Source organism: Vanacampus margaritifer, chromosome 7 (genome assembly GCF_051991255.1).
Source record: "Vanacampus margaritifer isolate UIUO_Vmar chromosome 7, RoL_Vmar_1.0, whole genome shotgun sequence".
Lineage (NCBI taxonomy): Eukaryota > Metazoa > Chordata > Actinopteri > Syngnathiformes > Syngnathidae > Vanacampus > Vanacampus margaritifer.
This window is the reverse complement of record NC_135438.1, coordinates 12290832-12309385: the sequence shown is the minus strand read 5'-3', so window position 1 is coordinate 12309385 and position 18554 is coordinate 12290832. Positions and strand designations below refer to the sequence as shown.

Genomic DNA, 18554 nt, shown 5'->3' with positions numbered 1-18554 from the left:
GTCCAATCAACGGTGAGGTATTTTTAGAACAGACCCATGGGCTACTCATGCTGTCCTTGGGGCTACCTAGTAGCCTACCCGATGGAACCTTTTTATTTAATTATTTATTTTTGAGACTACAGTATGCACAGAGGAAAAAGAGGCGGCTCCACTGTGTGTAACTCACCCATCCCTTCCCCTCTCCGCTAATGTAGAAAGAAGGGGGTGGAGTAAACAGTCAAACCGGTAATTGTTCTTGCTGATACTTTGTTGACCTATTTCAACTCGTGAGTGCTTTAATAATCCTGATTGTGGTTTTTCATACCTTTCACAACTTTGACAATGAAAGCTCAGTAGTTAACTTACAGTACTTTTACTTAGTATATATGTTGTGTATATATAATAATGCTGTAAGGTGTAAGTTACTGCTGTATTTACACACTGAGCAAAAATCTAAACACAACACTTGAGTTTTTGCTTATTCTTCGTAAAATGAACCTTAAAGATGACTTTTTTTGTGAACAGAATATATATTTCTGTCAAATATTGTTCACAGATCTAAATCTGTGTCAGTGGGCACTTCTTTGCTGAGATAATCCGTCCACCTCACAGATGTGGAATATCAAGATACTGTTTCGGCAGCATGATTATTTTACCACAGTGTCTCATGCATGCAGTTGATAAGGTGGTTGATTTTGACCTGTCAAATGCTTATCCACTCCTCTTCAATGGCAGTGTGAAATTGCTGGATATTGGCAGGAATTGAAACACGTTGTCTTCCTATAAAATAATCCAGAGCATCCCAAACATGCGCAGTGGGTGGCATGACCAGTTAGTATGCTGGCCATGCAAGAACTGGTCCGTTATCAGCTTCCAGGAATGTTGTAAAGACCTCTTGCAGTATGGGCTCATGCATGATCATGCTGCAAAATGAGATGATGGTTGTGGATGAGTGGTGTACATTACAACTGACCGAATGTATGCAAAGGAGATGTGTTGGACTGTGTGAGCCAAATGGTGGTCACACCCCTGGATCCCCCAATTCAGTAAAACACATTTTGGCCTCTCAGGGCGCTACACCAACTTTAGCACTGGTGTGACCTGTGTCCAACTTTTTCAGTTCAGTCACGCCAGCACAGGATTTGGTCACACCCTTTTTTGGGGGAGGTACAGCATGATGTAAAGTTGTCTTAAAAGGAGTGAGGTGGATGGATTATCCGAGCAACGGAAACAGGCTCACTGACACTAAAACAGATTACATTTCACAATATTTGAGAGAAATAGACATTTAGTGTATTAGTGATCATAGACATCCGCTATATAGCGAAATTCAGCTATTTTTTCAGCTAAATTTTTGGGGGAGTTATGAAAAAGACTAAAAGAATACCTTCTGATTTAGTTGGCTTGTTTAGCAATGTGTTGATCATCTTTGCGTATTTTTGTTGACATTCAGGCACACTCAGAAGTAAAATTGATGTAATAATACAACTGTACATTAACGGTATTATATTCTCGTTCTATTATGTATGTGAATACAGTTATGGCCGCACCCTTGCTAGAAAATGTGTTTTAACTCCCATTTGCGGTTTTATTTTATGAGTTGAACTTAATTCAATATGTTGTGGAAAAAAGACATCGTCCATAAAAGAAAGAGCGGAAGAGTGCTAGGTTCGATGCAGGGATAGAATTGGTCCTGGTTGGAAAAACTGGTTGTTGGAGATCAGACAAGGGTTTTACTTTACCTTGAATGAACTCTAGAGAACATTGTAATAGGCACTGTAAACAAACATGAAAGCATCATTTCATTTCTTTCTCTTTGGTATTGTAAATCTAGTGCAGCCATGTAAAAAATGTGTAATATCCTGGCTGTATATCTTAGATAGAGGTGTACAATTTGTAGAATACTTTCACCCAGTGCCCACATAATTCCTCCGTGTTGGCAGCAGGCAGCTTGTGACTGCTTGTGCTAAAAGGCGTACAAGTGGTGCTGTGCGCTCTGTTTGCCCATCCCCCGCTCCCTCAAATGCCTTGTGTGTCTGCCTTGTTTGCGCTCTCATACTACTACAGTCTCTCAAATGTATGATAGCTGTCTTGCATTGCCATTAGTGTGCATGTAACTACATGATTTGTTTGATAATCAATGTTATACTCACCCTTATTTTGTCACCGTTTTACCGCCAAATATTACATTTAATTTACAAAGTAAATTTAATAATGACTTTCCAATACTATTGCTCACTTGAAAAATTAGCAAGATGATGTAAATACCATGAAATAAATGCTGGAATTGTAAACTTTTGTTTAGGCCTGTTATGATAATAAATTTTGCTTGGCGATAAACGATAATATTGCGGTTTTCATATAATTTTTCAACTAATATAATGAGAATGGTATAATACATAAATCCAACGAATTCCCACACATGAGCAGGTGTGTTCGGCTTTGATACCAGCTCCATTTGTCCGTATTATTTCCAAATGATCGCTGTCCCTCCCTACTATTCAGGGGCTCTGATGTGCCAAATGCGCCGCTATTGTGCTGGGGTGGTTTGTATCCACTGCCACGGGATCCTATGACTTTTTTCATTTTTCAAAAATGTTCCTTGTACTGTTAGAGGCTAATTATTTGTCCTCTTTTGCGTGTTCCCAAAATTTGAAGATAGACTTCTTGTAAGAAAAACTCCTTGCAAAGATGATTTATTACAGAGAATTCTCCGGTCACACAACAATGAACATCACGTAAAAGGTGGAATTCCAGGGTGCGTGTGTGCCCCCTCTTTTGCGGAATACAGCTTTTAAAGAATCCAAATCAGTAAGAGAACACCTATTCTCCTCCCATCATGAATAAGTGAAACAGATTGGTTCTCACACAATATGTTACATAATATTATTTTCGTACACAGTCCGCAGCTGTGTTCATCTTTTTAGACAAAATATACTCTCAGGGTACTTTTCGTACTTCTTCCCAAAACAATATCTCACAAACAAATTGAACTGGATTTAGAGTGGCCATGAGTGATGGTGCTCTCAGGATGTGTGTGTGGCAAAATCTGTTCTCACGAAGAGAATGTGTGTACGCAAACCACTGAGGAGGAATTTTTAGACAAAAACAAGGTTAAGGTCAAATTATACTGAGTTCAACACTATTTCACCTACTCTACACATCTATAAAACATTTCAACATGGTTAATATATGAAATAAAGAATTAAAAATGTTAATAATGTCTAACAGTACCTAACCATAACCTTAAACTTCAAAAACGTGGAAGAAAACCGAAAAAAAAAACCCCATCAACATTCATCAATCGTTTGAGCCTTTTCTATGTATGCTAAGATTTCCTACTGTGTGCGTGGTCATTGCAGAATGCGAGCGTGTTCTTTTTTTTTTTGTTGATCTGTTCTTACTTTTTTGTTTATCTGCGATAAATGTTATTTTGCTTGTTACAAAATCTTGTTTCTAAAACTCAAGAACACACCTGCCTTCATGCGTTTATTGAAAAACATGCATACGCAGAGGATACAGATTTTTTCGCGGGTAACTACTTTGGCACGACACCACCTCCAAGAGTGCGTGGCAAGATGATTCACTCCTCAATACGTTAAGCACGGTTTAGGAGTCAGTCATGACAGGAATGTTAACTTATTAGCCACCCAGTGTCTTTGGTAAAAAGCCTGTATCACACTGATTCACAGGATTGTGAGGGTGTGCGCACGTAGCGAGGGTTGCTTTTTCGGCAGCCTTCGAAGCACAAGCAATGAATAAAAACAACACTGATAGCTGTGGTGCGCTGCTAGCAATAATGCTACATGGCTATTAGCAGCGCTACTGCCCTGGCTCACAAATGAGAAAGAGAATTGCGTGTGCTTATGAAGCCCCGATGGGACACATGCGAACCAAAATGTTTAAACAGGTTTTAAAAGCCGCTTTACGGGCTCCGGGTTTACAGGTGGCCAAGTGGTGCTGTGGGTTCGCTTACCCGCCTGGTAGACGTGTGTGCGTGCGTGCGTGTGTGTGTGCGTGTGCGTGTGCGTGCGCGCGCGCGTGTGCGTGTGAGTGACCAGCGCGACTGTTGTTGACGTATGTCAACAAACACCCACGTACATGGCTGAGAATTATCGCACCCAGAAAACGTATTGAGTTAATTTATTATTGTGCAATTAATTGATTTATTGCATATTGAGACAGCCCTACTTTTGTCTCATAGTCATCTTTTCAATATGAAACCCAAATGTCGTCAGGATTTACCTTGCCATTCCAATATTTTGGAGGAGACTATACAGTACATCCAAACATAGTGGCGGCTCAAAGTACAAACCATACCGCCAAGTGGTTTATTAACTGACAAAATCCAGTGTCCTCAAAGGGTAAAGGGTTGGTTGTCAAGTGGACAATATTTCCATGGTGAAATTACAAATAGTTTTAGCCCTCGGGTAATTTCTGGCAACATTTTTGCATTTTTCAATGGGTCTTTCTTTGTGGCTGGCATGAGAAATGTCTTCCGCTAAAACAGTGGGATGGCACCGCTCCATGTGGCCGTGGGCTGTCATCCGTCTCAGTGTGGATGAGCTTTTCCTCACATGGTTTCTCTGTTCCCCTGCCATATCATTTTACATACAGTAATTTCTATAGGCCACTTCCTTTTTCACTTGCATTCAACCCCTGCGGCTAATACAAAGGTGTGGCTTATCCATCATATCACAAGGGAGCGCACTATAAAGGATGTGCAAGAGCGTCAAGCAAAGCAAAACAAACCAAGTGAGCCCAAATACAGGAGGAGAGACAGAACGAGAGCGATACAATTTGTACCCTCATTATCGAAAAGGAAGTAGCAGGAACCTGGTGCTGTAACATTAAAATACCTGCGGCTTATAGTCGGGTGTGGCTTAAATGTGGAACAAACTCGGGTATTTCCCAAATTTAGCTAGCGCGGCTTATAGTCAGGTGCGGCTTATAGTCCAGAAATTACTGTCGTTCTCAGGGTTTGTGTGTATGGGGGGCAGGGGGGTGTGGTGTTCCTATGAGGATGTTGAGGGAAGGGGTTGGATTTTCTTTTTTATAGTGTACTGTGGTTGTTTTAATTGCACCACGCTTTCAGTTGCATTTTTATGTATGTAAAGTGATATTTAACTCTTTGACTGCCAGACGTTTTCAAAAACGGGTTGTCGCCAGTGCCAGCCGATTTAAGCATTTTGAGTGATCTTTCAAGGTCCACAGAAAATGTTGTGTTTGGACTATGGAAACACACATACTACCAAATGAAAGATTGGACTCTCAGCTTTCATCAGAAAAAAAAAGTTTGTTTCTACCTTATTCCGTTCTTCAGTAATCAACAATAGAAAATGGTTACTTTCACCGAAATTCTCTCTTTTGAAACAAAAAACGGAGAAAAAGAGCTTTTTGTGAAACGATGTTATTTCATGCACTCTAGTGAATTGTACACTTCTTTTTGTCCATGAATGAGGCCACAAACACCTAAATAGTGCTTTACTTCTTTAAAACGCTTCCACCAACAATGAAAAAGTGTTTTTTGATTGCAAAATACGTTTATTTCCATTCAACAGTGTAACAATTTGACAAAACAATTTCGCAAACTATTTACAAATGTGTGCAACTGTGGTACTACTTACAATTATGTGGATGTTTCAAATACAGTTTTTCCTTTTGTAACGCTCTCCTGCGTGCAAGGAGACGCCAGGACTCGCACAACAGTTTACTTTCACTTTCACATTGGTCCGTTTTGCGTGCAAACGTTACACTTTCTTGACGGCCTTTTTTTCCGGGGAATAAAAAGCAAGTAGCAGACTGTACACACTTCCTCCGATGAATATGCATTGGACTTTGGGCACTCTCCGTCGTCCGATCGAACGTCCGCCTGTGCGTGCTCGGTTGCGCTCCGCGTTACGACACCGTCAAAGCCGCCGCGTCAGCGGTTCCAATTTTGCCGTCAAGCTCGGATTCACCTTCATCATCATCGTCATCAATGTACTCTTTTAGCGTTGGTCGATGTCTTTTGTCTAGAGCTGCTTGCAAACGCTCGCCATTGCCCGTTCCCTCCTCCATCTAGCTCCATCTAACGTCTTCTACTGCCGCGTCAATGCTTTCCAACCACGGAGTCATCATCATCTTCATCATCGATGATGATCATCGTCATCAACAATGTGCTTTTTTAGCGATGCTTTTGGTCTGAAAAAAAACGGCTCTGGCGTTAGCTCCTCGCGACCGGCCGCCATTTTTCCTTTGTTTTCTATTCTGATCTCCTGCTCAACGCTCTAGCTCCGCCTCTACTGACGCCCACCCGATCTTGTCAAAAGAGAGTCATCGCTGCCCTCTAGGGGCCAAAAATAGTCATTAGGCTCAAAAAACCTGCTTAAAACTTTCAGGAGAGCTCCGCAAGCCTTCCCAGCACCCGTTTCAAAAAAAAAAAAAATGGGAGGACGTCTTTGGCGCTCTTCCGTAGGTTTTTGCAGAACGTCATTTAACGTCTTTGGCAGTAAAAGAGTTAAAAAAACATTTACCGTAATTTTTCATTAGTGAAAAATATAATACATATTTTTATTTATTTATTATTATTTAAGAGGAAAATGCATTTGTATACAGCCCCTTCCACAACCATGAAAAAAAACACTCCTAATGGGGCCCTGGTACTGAAGCGTAATCAAAAATTCTGCCTCACTATTGCTGTGCTGCACAGATGGTAGTGAAAACCTACATGGACATGGATCAAGATTCTGAAGAGGAGAAACAGCAGTATCTTGGCCTAGCACTTCACCTCGCCTCAGAGTTCTTCCTCAGGAACCCCAATAAAGATGTGCGGCTACTCGTCGCATGTTGTTTGGCTGACATCTTCAGGATATATGCCCCTGAAGCCCCCTACACCTCGCATGACAAACTCAAGGCAAGGATCCCGCAGTTGACACCGGTTAAAATATTGCACAATGCAATAAAAATCATTTGAGAATTTTGGGCTTAAGCGATTTGTGGTTCTGCCTGCAGGACATCTTCCTCTTCATCACCAGACAGCTGAAGGGACTGGAAGACACCAAAAGCCCTCAGTTTAACAGATACTTTTACCTTCTGGAGGTGATGCTGAAATATGTTGTTCATAATGGGCACAGACTAAAATACATAAATGTTTATTGATTTCTTCTCTGTTCTTGTAGAATTTGGCGTGGGTTAAATCATATAACATATGCTTTGAACTTGAGGATTGTAATGAGATCTTCACCCAGCTTTTCAAGACCCTCTTCTCTGTGATCAAGTAAGAAATCTACTCATTCATATAATATTGTATACTTGTTTATGTTTTTTACAATGAAATTGGAACAATAAGCAGTATGAGTGTTTGCTTGATAAGTGGGTAAGGACCCAAACATGCATCCAATGTGACCAAGGATTATAGATGGGTAGAATGATGGATTGATGGCAAGATTGCAAAATACTTTCTTAATGGCAATGACTTGAATGATCTTTAACTTGTTTTATATTGTTTTGAAATAACTAACAATCAAATACAGTATGCTAAAAAAAAGGTGGGTGGTGCACGTATTAGACATTACATATCATATTGGAATTAAAGAACACCTTTTTCACAACCAATAGGTACCCGTGCGCGATGTGATTTCCCCCCCCCACCACCCATTTTCCTTGTACCGTTGTATGTTAGGCACCACTGCTCATTGAACTGTATGTTATACTTTTTGTGTAATTTCCAAGACATTTTATTTGTGGCCGCACAACCATGCCCGTCTTCCTCTCTCCTCACTGTAGTAACAGCCACAATCAGAAAGTGCAGCTGCACATGATGGACCTGATGTGTTCCATCATCATGGAGGGAGATGGAGTCACGCAGGAGCTGTTAGATAGCATCCTCATAAACCTCATCCCTGCTCACAAGGTGAGAACTTAGACTTCAAGTTATACTATGAATATTTCAACGTCTTCATTCATTCTAAATTTTGGATGTATTTACTAACGAGAAGCAAACGGCAATGTTGTGTAATGGTCACCAATATGTAACTTTTTTTTGGTGCAGAACCTGAACAAACAAGCGTACGATCTTGCAAAGACTATCTTGAAGAGAACCGTCCAGACCATAGAAACATGCATTGCAAATGTATGTGGCTGCATGTACATAATACTTAATGTCTGTCTTATTGTTTTATTCTTCTCTTTAGTAAAAAAAAATATTTTATCATTTTGTTGTTTTTCTTCTACAGTTCTTTAATCAGGTTTTAGTGATGGGAAAATCCTCTGTCAGTGACCTGTCGGAGCATGTCTTCGACCTCATCCAAGAGCTCTTTGCCATTGATCCTTTGCTGCTTACCTCTGTTATGCCACAGCTGGAATTCAAACTCAAGGTTAATGACACACACACGCACAAAACCTTAACTTTCATTTCATAAGTTCACTTGATGCATTTCTTGAAAGAATGACAGATGTTGGTACAGCATCCAGTCATTCAGAATTTCCTTTTGTCTAGTAATATGCTGTTTTAGATCAAGTATGAATCAATGTAACACAACATAGGTGTTTTTGATATTTGCAGAGCAATGACGGAGAAGAGCGTTTGGCTGTTGTACGCTTGCTAGCTAAGTTGTTTGGGGCCAAAGACTCGGAGTTGGCCTCACATAACAGACCTCTGTGGCAGTGCTTCTTAGGACGGTGAGTTGCGTGGACCCTGTGTAGAGACATAGGTCATGCAACTAAATTGTTTCTAGGGGAAAGTGTAAATTACAAGTCTGTAATGTAATGTATTTGACATTTTAATTTGAGGTGCATTGTAAAACACAGGTTTATGCAATCTAATGCAACAGAGAGCTGCAGTGATTTATTTTTTGTTTTTGTCATGGTAGTCATACTAGCCATGCTGTAAGCCTAAGAAGCAGTCATTAAAGTTAAATGTATATTCTTTGATAATATACTTATGTGGGCATGAGAATCAATATGGTTCAAAGTTTTTCCAAAAGTACTTTTTATCGTGACCATGTCTGGAGTTGTTGTTGCAGTTGCTGCTCTGAACGAAAATGCCACTGTATTGGAAAAGATGCCAAGTCAAACATTTAGCCATCTACAGTCTCTCTCTTCATTCACTTAAAATTAATTAATGAGTAACTTATGTTGTCACTCCAGGTTCAATGACATCCATGTTCCGGTGAGGTTAGAATGTGTGAAGTTTGCCAGCCACTGTCTCATGAACCACCCAGATCTAGCCAGAGACCTTACAGGTTTGCAAATGCGTTGGCGTGTTCTTTACATACACAGTTGCTTACGTTGGTTTTCTCCTCCTTATTCAATCTACTTCTCACATACATTCTCCAAACTCTTCATTTAGAGTTTTTGAAAGTGCGTTCGCATGACCCTGAGGAAGCCATTCGTCATGATGTCATAGTAACTATCATCAATGCTGGGAAGAAAGATCTTAATTTGGTCAATGACCAACTATTGGGCTTCGTAAGAGAAAGGACGCTGGACAAGAGGGTGAGATAAATGCAGCAGTGTGACATGTATGTTGTAAGCATGTACAACAATGTCAGAAGGCAAAGTCACAGTATCCCTCAACACATGGATGAACATGAAGCGGAGTACATTGAACATTTTTCCTCATGTATGGTTTGCTCCTAACAGTGGCGAGTGCGCAAGGAGGCGATGATGGGCCTGGCTCAGCTTTATAAAAAATACTGTTTGCACCATGAGGCGGGAAAGGAGTCTGCCCTGATGATTAGCTGGATCAAAGACAAACTGTTGCACATCTACTACCAGAACAGCATTGATGACAAGTAAGAAAGCATGTAAATGAAATAAAAAATGTATGTAACCATCTGTAATGTAGGATGACATGTTAATCAAGAAGATGAGATTTCTTTTAAAATGCACATCAGAATCTTGTTTTGAGTGTGAAATATAACAAGGACTCTTCAGTTCATCCATCGACGCTCTTGTTTTCTGTTCTGAAGGTTATTAGTGGAAAAGATTTTTGCCCAGTTCATGGTCCCCCACAGCCTTGAAACGGAAGAGAAGATGAAGTGTCTCTATTACCTGTATGCCTGCCTGGATACCAATGCTGTCAAGTCAGTAATCCTACATCCATTATTGTTACGTTTCTGTTTTCTGGACAAAGTACAGTGGAAACTTAAAGATCTAACATTACCCGTTCACCATAAACCTCAATATTGGCCTGATAATTGTTCCATATTTTGGAACAATAACAAGTCAAACTGTCACCATAATAAATCTTTAGTGTCAAGTAGGGGTGTGCCAAAAAATCGATTCTCATAAGAATCGTGATTCTCATGTAGATTCGGAATCGATTTTATTTAAATTATTTAATACAGTCTTGCCTTTGTCTGTGTGCGCCTTTATTTGGAGCACTGTTCATGTCGTACCCAATTTGGCCACTTAGGGGCAGTGTGGTTCCACACGGTCTAATACACTGTTTGGTTGTAGCCGCAAAAGAGAGTAGAAGGAAAAAGTCACAATCAAGTTATTCCAATAAAAGTTGTTTTTTTGCCGTATGGAGAATGGTAAAACTGCCGCGAGTAGCGCGCTAATTAGCATTAGCGAGTCAGACTGGAGTAGATCATTACAATTCCTTGCACATCTATAGATTGAATCAAAAATCATTGTCAATCAAATCATTTTTGAATCAAAAGACCCAAAAATCTGAATCGAATCGTGAGACATTTAAAGATTCCCACCCCTAGTATCAAGGTTAAAGTTGTACCATTTTAGCATTCTCTAAAATTGCTTAAAGATATTGTTACAATAAAACTAAAGGGAGTTTTTTGTTAACGACAACCTTCTGTTCCTACGATATAAGGTTAATCATAATAATGCAAATTATTTTATTATTGCAAAATATTACACGCTAGCCATCGTTAAATGTAAATGACTGAGCAAAGCAAAGGCTATAGTCCAGCATTGTGGCTCACTTGTCCTTGCTTATTCCTTCTAGGGCTTTGAATGAGATGTGGAAGTGTCAGAATATGCTGAGGGGCCTTGTTAAAGAGCTGCTTGACCTTCACAAACTGCCTGTGGTTTGTTGACTCAAAAGATATTTTTCTTGCTTTTATGTAGATGTAATGTGTACCAGTAACCATATTTTCCTCTCTACTTTAGTCTGAGGCCAATAGCACTGCCATGTTTGGGAAGCTGATGAATATTGCAAGTCAGTAACCCATCTTACTTAATAACTGTTGTTTTTATCGTAGTCAGTGATTGCAAAATAAATCAACACTATTTTCCTTTTGTACATTTTCAGAAAACCTTCCAGATGCGGGCAAAGCTCAAGATTTCATGAAAAAGTTCAACCAGGTTCTTGGTGAAGATGAGAAGCTAAGAGCCCAACTCGATATTCTCATCAGTCCAGCATGTTCTTGCAAACAGGCAGAGATCTGTGTGGTGAGAGAACACGGAGTGCTGCATTTTACACATAAATAATTGCTTGCTATTTTGCAAGTCGTACCGGTGTACAAAAGGCATGGCAGGGTTCCTACACAAGTATGGAAATAATATTGGGTCAATTTCCAGGTATTACAAAGTATAGAAAATAAATAAAAAAATAAAGTATTGTTTACATAATAGTATTTTTGAATAATATTTTCTAAATTAGAAAATGAGTTTATTCCCTAACTAATTACTGCAAATCAAACCAAATCTTTTATGCCGTGTCGAGCACAGTTCGTGTGAGAGCAAACGTCTCGGGAAAACATCCCGCCTCCATCACCTGATTGACAGGCTGTCTGTCCAGTCCGCTGACTAATGACCCTTCTGCAGCCCCCAAATGGCCTATTATTATATATATATAGTATAGCAAGTGTAAATTGTAGCCACACCTAACCAATACATGAATTAAATGTTCCCATTCTCTCCACCTTTTTGAATGTCACCAGTAGTAGGAATACGAAACATAACCAGTCAAACTATCATACATGTGATTGTTACAGTTTTGTGGGTATATTAGCCTTAACATAGAAGCTGACAAATATGCACCAATAAAACACCATTACTGTTTGTTTGTCTGTGCAGAGGGAGATCACTCGGAAGTTAACGTTTCCCAAACAACCGACCAACCCTTTTTTGGAGATGGTTAAGTTCCTGCTTGAACGCATCGCCCCTGTCCACATCGACTCTGAAGCCATCAGGTTTGTAAAAAGTTTTTAAAAAAGATAGTGTCATCTCTTGTGAAATTTTCTGTGGGCAAAAATGGAACCGATTCAATAGCTTCATTCTCATGTTTACCATTTTGTAACACCATCAACTGGCTTTTCTCATTCAGTGAGACACCATGTGGTTGTATGGTGTAACTGCAGTATCAGCTAGGTTTGAAGGTTAACCCTTTCTTGCTTTATGGAAAAACACCATTAGGGCAGACAACACTGTGGCTTTTAATGCATTATCTTTTAATATTACTTAATGAATATTATTGTGTGGTAGTCTGAAGAATGAAAAAACAATTTAAGATAACCAAGGCTGTTTATTATAGTGCTTTGGTAAAACTGCTCAACAAGTCAATTGAAGGCACAGCAGATGACGATGAGGAGGGTGTTACCCCCGATACAGCCATCCGCTCAGGCTTGGAGCTACTCAAGGTACATGATACCGTCATAAAGTCATCCCATATCATTTTTAGAATTTGATTAATTGCAAACTGATCATCTGTCATATATTGGATGATTTGGAACAATCCTCATTCTTTCACAGGCAAAGTTGTCTTAAGTGTTATGTAATCATTCCTGTTTACTCCTTTCAGGTTCTGTCGTTCACTCACCCCACAGCATTCCACTCATCAGAAACCTATGAGTCTCTTCTCCAGTGTCTGAAAATGGAGGATGACAAGGTGGCCGAGGCAGCGATCCAGATATTCAGAAATACTGGACAGAAAATTGAGACCGAACTACCACAGATAAGATCGTATGTGTCAGTTGACATAGTGAACACTTGCCAATGTTGAATTGCATCCTGACTTATAAATGATTCTATGCATCCATCAGGACTTTAATTCCCATTCTACATCAGAAAGCTAAGAGGGGGACACCTCACCAGGCCAAGCAGGCTGTGCACTGTATACACGCCATCTTCAACAACAAGGAAGTGCAGTTGGCTCAAATTTTTGAGGTAGAGGACTGAAAACAAGCCCTCCATGTTTGAGATATTTTCTGGGGAAAAAATCAAATCTTGATGTACTATGTGTCCTCCATGCCTCCAGCCTTTGTCGCGGAGTCTAAACGCAGACGTCCCTGAGCAGCTCATCACGCCGCTTGTGTCGTTGGGACACATCTCCATGTTGGCACCAGATCAGTTTGCCTCACCAATGAAGTCTATAGTAGCTAACTTCATTGTCAAAGACCTGCTCATGAATGATAGGGTGTGTGCTAATGTGCTCACAAGTTACTTTGGTTGATTAGGGTAATTGATTTAAAGAGGTAGTATTAATGTTTTTTAAAAAAAAAAATGGCGTGTTGTGCTCCTGTGTGTCTAGTCGGTGGGAAACAAGAATGGTAAGCTGTGGACCATTGATGAAGAAGTTTCACCTGAAGTTCTGGCTAAGGTAGGAGACATGCGCACACACACACACAGTTTAAAGCATTTGTTTTCTTTAGCTGATGCATTGGCGCTATCAAATATGTGTCACCTAATAGGGATGTATTAATATCCAAACACAGATATGGGTTGTCTTTGAATTGGCTGAGATTTTAAGAACTAAAAAAAAGTTTTTATGCAATTGCTCTACATTAAGGCTGATCTCATTGAATATGTAAGACATTTTAGCTGCAAGCGGGATATATTTCTTGTGCATTTAGAGAGTCATGTTAAAGCAGTACATGCACCCCACTATTCACCTAATTATTTGTGTTCATCCGATCTTCAGGTCCAGGCCATCAAGCTGCTGGTGCGTTGGTTACTAGGAATGAAGAACAACCAATCAAAGTCGGCAAACTCCACGTTACGCTTGCTGTCAGCCATGCTGGTTAGCGAGGGAGACCTCACAGAGCAAAAAAAGATCAGGTAACTCGGAGTTAGAAAAAGGACTATCTGCATCAGTAAATAAACTTATGGCTTAATTTCAGTGGAGGACTAATGCAGTCTGCTTTATTCATGCATTCGGAAACAGGCTCTCTAAAAACCTTGAAAGACTTTAGTAGAGTGGTCCCCAACCATTTCATGATAGTGCAGGTTTTTCATCAATTGGAACCCGTTTGTCAACACCATGCTGATATACATGCCTGATCGGGGCGTACAAGTTTCCAGACAAATATATATTGTATAATTTTTTCCCTCCTCCAATCTATCTGTGTGGTCTGATACTAAATGTCCCACAGCCCAGTGGTTGGGGACCACTACTCTTGTGGATGTTTAAAAATGATTTTAACAGGTTGTGTTTTGTCTTACTATTTCTTTCTCCCTGCAGTAAATCAGACATGTCTCGCCTAAGGCTGGCTGCAGGTGGTGCCATTATGAAGCTGGCCCAGGAGCCCTGTTACCATGAAATCATCACGCCTGAACAGTTCCAGCTGTGCGGCCTTGTTATCAATGTCAGTCTGTCCTTCATTTGGCATTTAGCAAATTTATTAGCGGGGTGCTTTGCAGAGATGGTGCATTTTTCTTCAATTTTGTTCACTGAATGACTTTTACAGAGGCCACTAAATGCAAGGTGCCTATGCATACAGTTAAATGTGTTTCCTTCTGCATCCAGGACGAGTGCTACCAGGTGCGTCAGATCTTTGCTCAGAAGTTGCACTTGGCTCTAGCTAAACTCTCCCTGCCACTGGAGTACCTGGCTGTCTTCGCCCTGTGTGCCAAGGACCCAGTGAAGGAGCGCCGCGCCCACGCCCGACAGTGCCTACTCAAGAACATCTCAGTGCGCCGGGAGTACATCAAGCAGAACTCGCTCACTCAGGGTAAACATGATCTCATGTCCTTAACATGGTCGGGAAGATCACTAAGGATCAATAATGTGATTGCTTTCTTTTCACAGACAAAATGGTCACCTTCCTTCCGGAGTATGTTGTTCCTTTCATGATCCACCTCCTGGCCCATGATCCAGATTTCACAAAACCGCAGGAATATGAACAGCTCAAAGACATTAAAGAGTGTGTGGCGGCTGATATATTTTTGTGTGGTTTGCTTACGAGTGAGTGCTACAAGGCCATCTTCTTGTTTGTGTTGCACTCAGATGTCTGTGGTTCATGCTGGAAGTGCTGATGACCAAGAATGAGAACAACAGTCACGCCTTCCTGAGGAAAATGGTGGAGAACATCAAACGGACCAAAGATGCCCAATGTCCTGAAGACGCCAAAGCCAATGAGGTACACGCGGCAACAGATGTGAACCAGAAAGTACTGTTGTCACAAATTTGTTATTTTGTAGTTTTTCCTCATGGCTTGTTGCATTTTCAGAAGCTGTATATCGTGTGTGACGTCGCTCTCTTCGTCATCGCTAACAAGAGCACCGCATGTCATCTGGACTGTCCAAGCGAGCCCACTATATGCCCCACATTCTTCCTAGCGCTAGACAAGGCAATAAAATAACCCGTCATTTCTACACGTTTTTGAATATTGTCATTTTGATTTTGTTGTGACAACGCAACATGCACATGCGTTTCATTCTGATTCACTAGAGCGTTTCAAAATGTATCCTTATTACTCATTTTATACTGTTTTCTTTCCTTTCTTTAATTTTTCATCAGGACTTGAAAAATGACAAAGACTATTTGTCGGGAGAAATGCGACAAATGCTTCTCACAGGAAAGGTAAATGTTTGAAAACACTGCTTTATTTATGTAAGAACATTTGCTACAATCAATGTTAGACCTAAAACACTCCACATATATGAAAGCATAATGTGTCTTAGTGTAATCTCAATTGAATCGAGACAACAGAACTCTTTGTGGTTGACGTTCCACCTTTAATCCAAGAGGACAATTCTAATTCGGCAGATGGTTTCTTTCACAAACCAGTAGTCCGCTTTGACCGGTATTGGGACATTTGTTGTCAAAGGCACGTCCTTCCTGTTCAAGATGCAAATGAAAACTGCTGATTATAGGCCCAAAGATGCCCTCTATATTGGGACATGTGTTTATGTAGAATTACATGCTCTATCACTAACCTGCACTAATGCCACGTTGGTGACAATTGCTGAAACTATTTTTGACAAACACTTGTAGGCAATAGTTGTTTGCACCGTTTGTAACTTAAAAATGTTGTTTGTTGATGCCACTGGAAACACAGAACACCCTGTATGTTTTTTTTTACTACCTGTTCTAGATCCACAAGTTGAGAATCACTGGTGTGCATGATATTACCTTTTTTTTAATTTTTTTATTATAAATACAATTATCACAAGGTGCAAACATTTTACTAGGATTCAAAGTGTACACCAGCTCCTTAATATTAGTTGTGCAGGGATACTTTATGTTGTGGGCGTTAGGTGACATTTGTGTTAATAACAAGTCTTAACTTCAGCCGACCTTGTCTATTGTCCTTGTTCTGCAGCCTAAACAAGCTCCAGTGTTGGTGACGGTCAACAAGACACTGACTGTACCGGGAAGGAAGCTCTTTAAGACCCAGGCAGTCACAGATACGAGTAATACCAGCACTAACCCCTCGCCTCTAAGCTCCTCCACTGTCAACAAGAACAGGTACACACCAAACTTGTGTAGTGTTCCCTTGCTATACTGTGGTTCACGCTACATCAGGGACTTTTTTTTTTCTTCTTCTAAATTATTTGCCTGTCTATCACGTGACTCCCTGCCATAGTCTGGTTTATGGGGATTTTTTTTCTCTGTCCACTTTTTCCCCCCGTTATACTTGCATCATGTAATGCCCTTGCATGTGGAAAAGAAGAGCCACAATTGCTGAAGCACTTTTTAAGCTATGCTGGGGAGAACAGTAAAACAAACATAATGAGCACACTCGCACTTTGCACACTTTTCTGTGTCCCATAGCTCACACTCATCGCCAAGGTCAGATGTCACCCCACCAGACCCTGCCTCTTAAACAGTTGGATTTCGAATTTGGGGTTAATCAGAGGCACTTGAAATAGTGGCAAGTGTGCTGACGTCCATTTAGAGTTTGAATGTGATTGGTTAATTTTTCAACACAGTCACATCACCAGTCCTGAGGGTTAACACACTTGTGGAACCACATTATTATCACTTCCTCTCTCTAAAAGATTACTCCCCCTCCTCCCCACAAGGGTGAAAGAAAGTTAAGAAATACCAGCAGCAATTCCTCGCCGCTCCAGTATGATCTTGCCTAATTTATCATGTCACTTTTTCATGACAATAACCTAGTATTTAAACAGGGGTGTGTAGACTTTTTATAGCCATTGTATCTAAGACACACACTTCAATGGGAACAGTATTTTGTATATATTTTTTGTGTTCAAAGATACATCTTTAAAAGGTGTGTTTTGATAGAGTTAAATGTGTTTAAAGTGTGTGGGAGGGGTAAAACTATAGGGTAAAAATTGATAATGCATTCTTAATCACGGCTTTTCACCCACTGTAGGGCTGGTCATGAATGTCTCCCTGTGATGAACACTAGTTCACTGTAGTGAAAGCAATTTGCTCTTCATCTTATGTGGTTTTAAACTTGCAGCAAAACCATCACAGCCACAGAGCCCACAGAGAGTCAAACTCAAGAAAATAATGAGAACCCAGTCATCAAGAAGGAAGACGTAAAGAAGGTACGCTCTGCTAGAGGAATTGGCTGGCGACAAGTACAGCTCATACATACTGCAAATTCACTCTGCCTTAATCTTGTTCCCACTGTTCTAGATCGAGGAGAGTAAGAACACGAACAACACAAACACAACAACCACCGATGCTGGAACGGAAACGCAGCCCGCGAAACGGCGTGGCCGGCCACCCAAAACGGGGACGGTTGCTTCTCCCGCACCGGCAAGCAAAGAGACGGCACCAGCGGGCGGCGGGACCGGAAGAGGCAAGAAGAGAGGAGCAGACCCAAACTCTAACCCATCGGCAGAGCCCATCAAGATGTCAAAGCAGCAGAACGACGAGGAGACAAATCGACAGATTGAACTGCAGAGGTAAGGCTTCAACAGAGACGGGTTAACATTGTTGTGTGCAAATGTCAACTGGACTGAAATTTTCAATGGTATATATTGTTGATGGCGAATGAAAACATACCCAGGAAGAACAAACTCTTTTTTCTTTTTTCTTTTTATCTCCCTCCTTCCCAAGGTAAAGAGTGGAGCCATACCTGTAGTGAAAGGGCCAGATTTCTTCAAACCCTCCCATGCCATCGTATATGTTCTTCTTGCCGAGCTCCTCCTGGACATTTATGGACCTTTTCTTAAATCTGTCACACAGATCTACATTTTACCGACACATGGACTATCATGACATCCTAGAAGGTTATAAACACTCTGTAGTTATCATTTGAAGCTCATTGTATGTAGGTCTTAAACTTGTTATATTTTTCCCCTTTTTTTGTTTTGTCACGCTATGCTTCTTTTGTGGAGAAATTTTTAAGAAAAAAACAAAATCATGGACATTTTACATAAATTTTAATCCGGTATGACTATTGCTTATTAAATTCCCTGGTAAAAATCCA

The 18554-nt window shown here is 40.5% G+C and overlaps 1 protein-coding gene across 2 annotated transcripts in view; it reads left to right on the top strand.

Annotated features, from left to right (window-relative positions):
• pds5a (PDS5 cohesin associated factor A) overlaps window positions 1–18554 on the top strand; it is a 21582-nt gene extending 3028 nt beyond the window's left edge. For both annotated transcript variants that reach the window (XM_077570521.1, XM_077570522.1), the window contains exons 3-33: window positions 6671–6874; window positions 6973–7059; window positions 7140–7237; window positions 7747–7873; window positions 8012–8092; window positions 8196–8336; window positions 8525–8640; window positions 9109–9203; window positions 9311–9456; window positions 9604–9755; window positions 9933–10046; window positions 10931–11012; window positions 11095–11143; window positions 11237–11376; window positions 12004–12119; window positions 12461–12566; window positions 12728–12888; window positions 12969–13092; window positions 13184–13342; window positions 13457–13525; window positions 13847–13983; window positions 14387–14510; window positions 14672–14876; window positions 14954–15068; window positions 15152–15284; window positions 15375–15494; window positions 15665–15727; window positions 16470–16615; window positions 17577–17664; window positions 17756–18027; window positions 18182–18554. In XM_077570521.1, coding sequence (XP_077426647.1) covers window positions 6671–6874; window positions 6973–7059; window positions 7140–7237; window positions 7747–7873; window positions 8012–8092; window positions 8196–8336; window positions 8525–8640; window positions 9109–9203; window positions 9311–9456; window positions 9604–9755; window positions 9933–10046; window positions 10931–11012; window positions 11095–11143; window positions 11237–11376; window positions 12004–12119; window positions 12461–12566; window positions 12728–12888; window positions 12969–13092; window positions 13184–13342; window positions 13457–13525; window positions 13847–13983; window positions 14387–14510; window positions 14672–14876; window positions 14954–15068; window positions 15152–15284; window positions 15375–15494; window positions 15665–15727; window positions 16470–16615; window positions 17577–17664; window positions 17756–18027; window positions 18182–18185 — 3774 coding nt within the window. In that variant the 3' untranslated portion in view covers window positions 18186–18554. The remainder of the gene's footprint in view (window positions 1–6670; window positions 6875–6972; window positions 7060–7139; window positions 7238–7746; window positions 7874–8011; window positions 8093–8195; window positions 8337–8524; window positions 8641–9108; window positions 9204–9310; window positions 9457–9603; window positions 9756–9932; window positions 10047–10930; window positions 11013–11094; window positions 11144–11236; window positions 11377–12003; window positions 12120–12460; window positions 12567–12727; window positions 12889–12968; window positions 13093–13183; window positions 13343–13456; window positions 13526–13846; window positions 13984–14386; window positions 14511–14671; window positions 14877–14953; window positions 15069–15151; window positions 15285–15374; window positions 15495–15664; window positions 15728–16469; window positions 16616–17576; window positions 17665–17755; window positions 18028–18181) is intronic.